This window comes from Physeter macrocephalus, chromosome 5, assembly GCF_002837175.3.
Source record: "Physeter macrocephalus isolate SW-GA chromosome 5, ASM283717v5, whole genome shotgun sequence".
NCBI lineage: Eukaryota > Metazoa > Chordata > Mammalia > Artiodactyla > Physeteridae > Physeter > Physeter macrocephalus.
The window spans coordinates 80,947,084-80,957,997 of NC_041218.1; the positions used below are offsets into that span (position 1 = coordinate 80,947,084).

The 10,914-nt window shown below is 33.9% G+C and overlaps 1 protein-coding gene across 3 annotated transcripts in view; it reads left to right on the forward strand.

The window, feature by feature from the left end:
* Positions 1–10,561, forward strand: part of SEMA3D (semaphorin 3D) — a 217,114-nt gene extending 206,553 nt beyond the window's left edge. For all 3 annotated transcript variants that reach the window (XM_024131021.2, XM_024131035.3, XM_024131030.3), the window contains one exon: positions 6,262–10,561. In XM_024131021.2, the coding sequence (XP_023986789.1) occupies positions 6,262–6,687 (426 nt within the window). In that variant the 3' untranslated portion in view covers positions 6,688–10,561. The remainder of the gene's footprint in view (positions 1–6,261) is intronic.
* Positions 10,562–10,914: the final 353 nt, after the last annotated feature.

Sequence of the window (10,914 nt, forward strand, 5' to 3'; positions counted from 1 at the left end):
TTTGACTTTTTTCTGTTTGTTTTTTTCTAACACATACATGGGATTAAAACATAGCATAAAGATTTTGTGAGATATGTAGGTTATATATGTTACTGAATTTAATGAGATGAGTTTGGGTAGTCTGAGATATCCTGTATTATTATTATTCAAATGTCATGTAACAAAGGTTAAATGACAGAAATTTTATATTTCTATTCTTATGCCTATGAGAAACCAGTGATACTCAATCTAGAGTTCTAAAAGCCCCAATATTAAACTAAGGACACTGTAATGGTAATGGAGTGAACACAGGCTCAGAATTAGATGCGTTGAGTAATGATTCTTTGGTAATATTACTGAGGACTGTGGGCCGGAATTTTCTAAGGTAAATAAAATCAATGCAAAAGTTACTGTCAAAATTGAATGAGAAAACACATAAGAGAATGTGAATTTCAAAGCAGAGGGTTACTCACAAGTGTAAAGTATGCATATAAAATTGCAGACACTCTCTACTGGGAGGACGTGTGAAATACGAAAGAGCACAGATGATGTGTTCGCCCTGACTGCTGAGGGTTCGTGAGCAGGTGGTGACTTCTCTAGCACTCAGTTTCTCTGCCATATAAGCAGGTGGACCAGATGTTCTCTAAAATATCAGCCTCCTTGTGAAGTCTATAAACATTTAAATAGTATATGTCATCGGTCAAACATTACTGTGTAATAGTGGTTCTCAACCTCAGGTAGTTCTGCTCCCAAGGTATTCACATTTAGCAATATGTGAAGACATTTTTGGTTGTCACAACTGGGTGGATGGAGGATGCTACTGGCATCTAGTGGGTCGAGGTCAAGGATGATGCTAACCATCCTGCAATGCACAATACCTCACAATAAATAACCATCCATCTCACCCAAATGTCAGTTGTGCTAAGGTTGAGAAACCTTGGAGTCAAAGAACCAAATTTTATGATAAGTGATTAATGTAAAGATATGTTCCACTGTTACATTAAGAAATTATCATTCTCTTCGTCTGAGAATAATTTCTCTATCAAAATATTGACCCTTCACATACTTAATACTAAGGGAATAACTTCCTTCTTTATGTCAGATTTCTCTGGTAAAACTTGATTCTTCATTGTTCCTGACATCCATAAGTTCTCAGAATATGGCATATCCATATTTATACTAAATATTTATTTTAAGAGTCTCACTGTTTACCAATACATATTGAAGTTTTACCTGACATAGAGGTGATTTAATTTCAAGATATAAAGCACTTATTATTTATCCATGAAATATTGCAAGGACATTATCTGAATTTTTGTAACATGCAGATTTTCTTTTAGATATATTGCAGTATTTTACTTTTGAATATCCCAAATGACTATTTTTAATTTTATAGTTAATAAAGTTTGATAATTTCTTTTCATTTAAATATAATTTTTTAATGATTTTTTTTCTCCCTGACAAATTTAATCTGACTTTTAAAAAATTCGGAACTCTGTTTGGGGTACTCTCCCAGTTATAGATATGTATGTTTGCCTATGCATGTTTGCATTCACATCTTTCATGTTTCCTGAATATGCTATGCATTACTTTAATGTACGTTTTAAGTATATCAGACAGTCATGGTGGTAGCATGCTCCATAAATTTCAATGGAGCAGAAATAGTGTATTTATTGATTTATACTTTAAAATATTTTAGCTGTAATGTTTCAACTGGTATTTTCATCTATCTTTGTAAATAGTTATACATTGTCCAGGATATGCAGTACTGCTTCCTGAACTGAGGAAAGGGGCAAAATCCAGACTAGATTTGAAGCATTTTTCCCAGCAGGATACCCTCTGCTCTTTACCAAGAAGGCCACAGTTGTTTGAAATCTTTCCTCCACTCAAAAAAAGAAAAAAAAAAAAAGCCTGAGGGAAGGCCCAGGATCTCCTGTGGCACAGAGGCTGTCACCAGGTTATTCTCTGCCAGGAGGAGAACATTTCCTTACTGAGTTGTTTCACAGTTGGGTGCTGTTGGGGAGGTCATGAGTCAGTTATTCACTGACTTACTTTCTTATAAAGCTGTTCTTGAAATTGATGATGTTTGTGCTGTAACTAGCAAGTTAATCGGCAGTCCCCAAGCTTCTGTTGAACTTCTGAGATCTGAATAAATAAAAGAGGCAGTACCTTATACCATTTGTGGTAGTAATTCTTCTGTGGATTTTTAAAACATTTTAAAAACATCTTCAAATATTTGTATTTTTCTATCTGTAGGTCTTCATTTTATTTTTGTTGCTTTTATTATAAAAGCAATATAAATGGTTTTGAAAATAAACAACTATGAGACCACTAAGTGTAGATAAGCACAAATACTATTCTGATGTCTATTCCAGCTTTTTTTTTTCCTACTTACCATTACACTATAAGCATTTTCCCCTGCCATTCAATTTTAATACCATGTTTCCTGTCCCACATCCCTGCCATCCTGATGACACAGTCATCCACAGATGTTCCATGTTTTATTAAGTTCACGTAACCTCTTAAAAAAGCAATCAACTTTCCTTTAGCTAAATCTTTCTCTACTTGTCTATTTTCTTAGGACAAATTCTTAAATGTAAAATAAGTGAGTTAAAGACTTTACTTATCTTACAGCTTTGGATAAACAACTGCATATTGCTAATTTCTCATCAAAATCACCGTATTGGTAAATTGCCTTACCTATCATTTGCTTGGTTTATGTTGATATATTCATTTAAAAATCATTTTAACAAACCCTTTTATATTATAGATATTAACGTTTTAATGTTATGCATATTATATGTAACTTTTTATTGTTTTCTATCTCTAAAAATTTGTGTGTCCCTGACACACACAAGTTTTATGTTTTATATAGAGAAATCTATTGCTTTATATCTATATGATTTCTCACTTGTGCTTAGAAGTTCCTTCCCCAATGAAACAGCAAATATATATTTTCTAGTCATTTTATGATTTTATTTTTACAATTACAGTTTACATTTTATATTTACATTTAATTAAAGATATTAAGTTAATCTAGGAGTGAGTTATGTATTCATTCGATTTTTTTTTTTTTCTTTTAAATGATGGGCCAGTTGCCTCGGCACTATTTTTAAATAAGTCGTCTCCTATGTTTGTTGAAGAAGGGAGATGTTCTTGAATCCCTAGTCACTTCTAAGACACATGCAGTGCTTTAGCTATGAAAGACCTGACAGGTGAATTATCTGCAAAGGAATTACCATTAGGCTGCTATTATCAGAGAAGGAGGTCACTGACCTTTATCTGCTGCTTAGTACCTAACTGTCCTTTGTCCCTTACCATGTTTCTCTTTTCATTTTAAATGAATTGCCCTTCACTGAAGATCTACATTGAATAATGCCAAATATATTATCCTTGTCCACATTAAGCAAATGGATAGTTGACCCCGGTTCAAGCATGGTTTTGATATGTAAGGCTGAGCAGTTTTTACTTATCACTTCTAGAGTGAAGAAAATTCCATGACTTTAAATCACCGGCCAGAGATTACATTATCTTTTGTAGAGGAGCTGAATTTTCTAAATTGACTGTGCTGACATTTCACTGTCGAGATGCAGTCTGCCTAATGCATCCTATTCCAGCATGGAATGAAAGCACTACAGAGAATGGGAATGTAAAGTAGGCAAATGTTAATCAACCACTTAATTTCTGGGTCACAGATTTCTATCTCTAGATTGCAAAAATCCTATGAAAATACATCAGTTCAAAATGTGTTTTATTAGAGATACCATTTCATGAAAGGCATATTTTTGAAATTTTAGGAAGAGAAAAAAATCACTTAAATGATCTAATAGACTTTCTGATCTAATAAATCCAGAAAGAAATTCATTAAAGCAAACTTTTTATCTGTAGGTAAAAAACCAAAAGAAAAAGTAAGCATTCCATCAAAGAAAGGAAAGGTGAAGGACCACGATGGAGTAATGAAATGTCAGGTGTTTATGAAACCCTGAGTCCTGTAGGGACAGAAGTAGACTGGAAAGGAGGGAAGGGGGCCAGACTTCAGAGTAAAATAACATAAATGGGACACAAAACACAAAAAGAGAATAGCAAAAATAATGATGAAGTGTTGCATAATATGTGTGAAATCACAAAGTCATCATTCCTTCCTGTCAGAAGCTTAAAAAGAACAATAAAAAATAGTGACTAAGAGCTGTGACAGTCTCTAAAAGCCACATTAAATGCAGTTTAAACGTTAGCAAGAATACTAGCTAGGAAAGAATATCCAGAGATGAAATGGAACTGAAGTCATGCACTTTGGTCATCACGCTAGTAACCACAGGCCATTTTCCATTAAAGAATTACAGAAGTAAAGGCTTCAGAACATCACCTCTCCAGCAATATGGCAGTAGTCTATGATGTTGCTAATAACACTTCACACTTAACCTTCAAAGAGCTTTACTTTTAACACCCCAAATACACCGTATGCTGTGTCACCAACTTGATAAATGGGACACCAATCGGGGAAGATAAATGAGTAGTCATAGGAAGCACAGCAGATAGGGACCAGAACCTAGGCTGTGGAGTCAGGGTTTCAATTTCATGTTCTAAGATATATTTAAATGAAAAAACAATAATTCCTACAATAAAATTATTTAAAGGAAGACATATAGTATGTGTTAAATTTGAGATTGATATTATTGTTTAAGACTGATCCTTTAGAGCTCTACCAATTCAAATTCCCTCTTATTTTTGGCAGCAGATTCCTATAGTTTCTGAGAATGTAAGTTACTTCAACATTAGTTTGTATTACAGTAGCATTTAAAAATATCTGGGCCTTTAGATAAATCCATTAGAAAAACAAAAAACAAAAAAACTACTACACACCAATTCACCAAATGGGCAAAGTAAGGGAAACAAACAAACCCCTGATGGTGTGGATTCATTGTAGAGCAAAGTCAGGGCTGGAGACCATTCAGCCTCATTAACCCGGGATCTGAGCTGTGACCTGCCTTTGGCCTTGTGTGGTACCCCGCCAGCTGCACTTCTCTGGCATAGAAGGTGGTTGGCCATATACTTGTTAGTTAACTGGGCTGGTAGCCAGAGATGTTTCTTTGCCTTTTCTCATATTTCCAGAATTGGAGGGATTTTTCCTACATATTTTTCACATAAAGATGCAAAGTATAGTCCACCCACTGTGAATAAATTTAATTTAGCCGTCTTTATGCCTCCTTGATTTCCATCAACTCTAAGTCTACAATACAGGGGCAGATGTGTAAACTGGGAAATCTTCCAGACTTCTTTGTTGTTATTCTACTTAATGCTGAGCCGCTCAACAATACTCCACATTAAACAGGGCTCTTGTGTCGGTAAACATGCCTGTAGTTTATTGAAGATAGGTTCTCTATTCACACCAGATTGGAGGCCAGGCAAGCTTAAATGTTTGAATTGTCTTTCAGTACTATTGCTTCAAAGGGCAAAGAGCGTCACATTTCAGTGGAGGTTCTTTTTGTTCATTGAGCTTTCTCACACTTGAAATCACATTACCATGTTATAGTATACTGAGGTATGGCAAATATTTCCACAAATGACATAGTCTAAAGTATCCTATAGACTTAAAGTATCAAAATTCAATCCATAGTAAAAAGAGAAATTCAGCTTTAAATGTTGCTAAACTTCTGACTATATGGTCCTATTCAGTACAGCTCTAACATCCAAAAGGCTGTATCCTCCATGCCTTTCCACTTGACTTTTAACAAGTCACCACTTACAGCTTCCATAAGCTACTCAGATCATTTATTTGGCAATATCTAGCAAACATTAAATTCCTTTTGGAATAATTGCTCTCTTCTACGTTACAGGTAGTAGTGTGCACTAAAGCTCTTTTTCTACACAATGACTGTCAGAGTCACATTCTAGCTCTGAAATTCAGAAAAAAATGGGTGTTCTTGGTACACCAATTAGTATCTGAAATCTTTGTAAAGATGGTCAGTTGATAGTTTCCAGGTTTACTTCATTAATTTTCACAGCTTTTTATTCCTCTCTGTAGACTGGGAGAAAAACTAACTATATTCCAAAGGCTCAGTTAGATGTAATAAGATGCAACCATACATCTTTGGGGGCTGTTACTTTAGTTGAAAGAGAGTTTAGTCACCCTCTTCGACTATGGCTGACAATACTATGCTTAATGACAGAGAGACAGGGATTGTATCTTTTAGGTTCATCTAAGGAGAACTATGTAGCCTCTTTGCATTTGCTCATAGCCCTCTCTGTTTCTCATTTATTGCCTACATTTTTCCAATTCTGCAGTTGAAACCCGATGAAAGGATCATCAAAACAGAATACGGGCTACTGATTCGAAGTCTGCAGAAGAAGGACTCTGGGATGTATTACTGCAAAGCACAGGAGCACGCTTTTATCCACACCATAGTGAAGCTGACTTTGAATGTCATTCAGAATGAACAGATGGAAAACACCCAGAGGGCAGAGCACGAGGAGGGGCGAGTCAAGGATCTGTTGGCTGAGTCACGGTTGAGATACAAAGACTATATCCAAATCCTTAGCAGCCCCAACTTCAGCCTCGACCAGTACTGCGAACAGATGTGGCACAGGGAGAAGCGGCGACAGCGAAACAAGGGCGGCCCAAAGTGGAAGCACATGCAGGAAATGAAGAAGAAACGAAATCGAAGACATCACAGAGACCTAGAAGAGCTTTCTAGAGCTGTGGCTACATAGTTTTCTATTTAATTTAAAGAAAAAGAATTCTTCACCTGCAAAAATACTGTCTTCTGTTTTATTCATCCTTATATTAACTCATAAGAGCTTTCCATGGAGTTTTGCTAAAGCACAAGAACAGTAATCTGAATAAGACTGTATCTGGTGGAGATGGCATTAGTAAGGGCAAACCGTTCATCTGAACCAATTTTCCAAGAACTAAACTTATACCTGCAAAGTATCAGAATTATCTCAAAAGAGGGGCTTTACATTTGTAAATGTCTTACACTCTGAGTTTTTGAATTTATTATGTTACATAAATAACTGAGCTAAGAAAGCATCAAATTTGACATTGTAATGAGGTGCTTTATTTCCCTTGTATGGCCTTTAAGCATGGAGTTTACCATGCAGTTGTGCTATATGTTCTCATGAACAGATACATCATTCCACCCTAGAACTGGCTACCTGGTGGTAGGATTGGAGGGAAGATATAAGATACAGCACACATTATCAACAGGAACTTTCCCAGTGAGCCATTCACTCTTGGTGCATGGTTTAGGAATTTGGAGAGGTGCATGACTCCTTTCAGACTCCAGGGGTTACATTTAGTGTCCTGGAGCATTGATTTACTGAAAGGCATAAATGTTCCTCCCAGGATTCCTTATGACTTGTCAGGATAACAGGTTCACAGAGAGAAGTTGGTGCTCAGTTATGTGTCTTTAGAATATATGCTGAGCTTTACAGGGACAGAATGCTTAATAAATATTTTAATAGGATATGGGAAAGCATTTTAATAAAATCAGGGAAACATCATGATGTATACTGCATCCTAATGGAAAAGCACGCAGCTGGGATTTGTTAAGAGAAAGAAAGAAAGACAGCCATAAATTCTGGCTTTGGGGAAAACTCACATCCCCATAAAAAGGAAGAACAATCACAAATACAGTGCGTGAAATGTACTGTAGCTTTACTCACTGGAATATAAGTAGCTGCCAATTTGTAATCCATCTGTTAAAAAAAACCTCTAGATTATAACAAACTGCTAGCAAAAGTCTGAGGAAAAGTAAATTTTCTAAAGGATCATGGGAAAAATGAATGCAAATTTATTTACAACCAATGGGATTTCGGTATGTACTTCCTCTCTTTTTTCTAAAAATGCATCATGCTCTATAAATTCCTATTTACTGCCTTTATGCTCTCCCAAATATTGGATTATTCGATTTTATTTGAGTGAATAGGAAAAAACAATATATACATATAGAGAGAGATAGAATTAGGTAGACAACAGTGGCGGGGTGTGGGGATACTATATATTTGTTGAATAACAACAAATGCAAAACTTTTGACAACGGAAAGGGTTAAATTAACTCTTTGACATCTTTTCTTCACACAATCTTTTTGCATTTCTGAGATTATATGCTGTAATTCAAGTAGCATTGTTTTAGTAATTTAATAATAAATAAGCCTACTGCATGTAAAGAAAACAAACTCACAACATTAACATAAACATTTTGTCACATTTTGTTAGCACTTTCAAATGTTTCCAATTTGTCCTTTCCTCTGAATATGTATGGTATGTTTCCTGCCCGTTCAAGAAGGACTCACCTTTCCTTCGTATAACACAAAACTCTTAGCCTTCTTCTGTTTTGCCTTTTCACGCCGTTTTTAGTGTGAAATGAAAAATTAGTCACTTCCTCACATGGAAGGCAGCTTTTCAGAAAACTAAATAGCAGACATAGCTCGTTTCTCATGCATTCTACGTGTCTTGAAAATAAAAGCCTGTGAGAACCCTGTGATTATAGGGCAACTTATTACAGAGTTCAGTATCATGTCTGTGACTGGCTTTATGCTCAAAACGTTCTATCTTACATTCATTGTATTTGCATTGTTTACCTACTCAAAGTAGTCACACTGATCTATGAGGTTAAGTCGCCTTTTGATATACTCATAAATATTTGTAGATGTTTTACTGTAAGGAAAACTTAAGGAAGATAGTTGTTTTTTTTTTTTAAGTGAACCAGAACAAATCACTCTTTTAAAAAGTAATTCATAAGAATAGTTGTAGCAAGATCAGACTGCTAACTAGAGTATTTGTAACTTGATTTGCTGGCTCAAAATGTTCCAGGAGCTCATAGTAAGCTCAAATCTCAAAGTAGGAGCATGTTGTTTAAAAGATTTCCAAATATTTGTATATCAGACAGTAGTGATCAAATTATGGATGGCTTTGGGAAAATTTCATGAAGCTCAAATGTTAGGATTGACTTGTGAAAATAAATTTGGTTTTCATCAAAACATGAATGTCCAAGCCATTTTTAAATTAATTCTTTCTAATCTTAATTGTTCAGAAAAAATTGGGGGGGACATTTTAATTTACAGCTAATATTCTGGCTGCTTTAGATCTAAAACTATTAATTTATGATAATTAAAATATATTTGAAATATTGTTAGTAAAATAAAAAGTCATATAATAAATAAACCATATGAGCAAGGATTTATGTGTATTTATAAAGACAGAAGACATCTAAGCTACTATGTTTAATTTTTTAATCTTTTAATTGCCTCAAACGCTTAGAAGAACAGTGTGAATATATTAAATCTAGAGATGAGATACAATATATACTTCCTCACCACTGAAAGTTTTTACCAACTTTTCTTTGAAATAATGAAAAATGAAATTATAGTTAATAGTTTCAAATACATTTGCTAAGAAATCAGCTCTTTATGGAGAGGTCTTAAAATGTCTATGTTTATTCTTGGTTTTATATTTTTTCCCCTGTTTTGAATACGTATGGCTCTGACTTGCATATTCTCATCTGCATTTCATTCCAGCTATTTATGCTGCTAAATGGAATCCTGACTGTCTGCATTCATTTACATTCAATTTATTGGGAATTTTAAGAGTTTGTTTAGAAATGGATGGTCTAAATAATTAATTTATATATAAACTGTTTCTTCCCCAAAGAGCTAAAAACACTACATTCACATTATTGAATAAACATTTTTGAAAACCAACCAAATTATTTAAGAAATGGAAAATTGTCACAGAGAAATTTAGAAATTTGCAAAAGTCACAACAGTAGTGAAAAAATTATAATTCACACCATACCTCATCCATTCGCTGACTAAATAACGCTTATTTACAACATGCTGCCTGCAAAATGGTCTTACTCTTTAATTTTTCCTTTGGTCTATGTTTTGGTTCTTTATATGCTATTAATCTTTGTTTCTGCTGAATTGTGTAGACTCAACTAAAAAATAAGTTTACAGTTGTTGGTGCCTGTTTTTCCACGTTACATTGAAAATTAAATTTTCAAGGACAGTTTGGTAGCATCCAGATGTCTACAAAATACTAAATTGAACAAGAGCGTTAATTAAACACTGATATTTTAAATTTAAATATGATATTTCATATATATCGTAAATGAAAGTGGAAATCAAAACTGAAATAGCTTCCCTTTAGAATTTGTCTTGGACAACATGTTGGAACTCATTAGCCTTATTGGGAATGGATAGTTTAGTAAAAAGAGATATTTGAAATGTTTTTATAGAAAGAAATATTTTTTTCTCACAGTAAATGACCACAATATTTAAATAATTTAATTTGCATGTGAGATTAAAAAATGAGATCTAAAATTCCAACATTGTACACATTGACAGAGCAAAGACAGGAACATGCACATGACTTATACCTCTCGTTTAAATATTTTGTCCTATAAAGTATTTATGGTAAGTTTGATATAGGTGATTTGGGGGTGAAGGGCAAAAATCTGTCAGTTAATTGTGTAATTTAATTCTTAATAATTGTAAGTGGTTAGCAATCTATTTTGAATTTGTAGTTTTGCTATTTTAAATGTAGTCTTGTAATCTAAAATAATGGAAAGTTGTTAAATGTATATTTTGGTTGTATTATAATAAAATACAAACATTAGTGTTCTATGGTTATAAACAGAATGTTGGTTTGTGTGCAATTTTGTTGTCAAACTCTAAACATGGTAACCAGATTTTATACATAGAATCGCACTAAATCAAATACCAAGGAAAATATTTCCTGACCATTTTTAGTAGATATAGTTTGCACTGTAAGTTTCCCTTATGAAAGAAAAGAATAAGTTTCTCTCCCCAACTAATACAAGTACCATAGTTAAGCTTTACTGTGATTTAAATTTAGACTTTGGTAGACTGAATTAATATTACTACTCCAAGTAACTACTTTTAAGATTTCCAATTACTATTCTATAAGTGAAATTT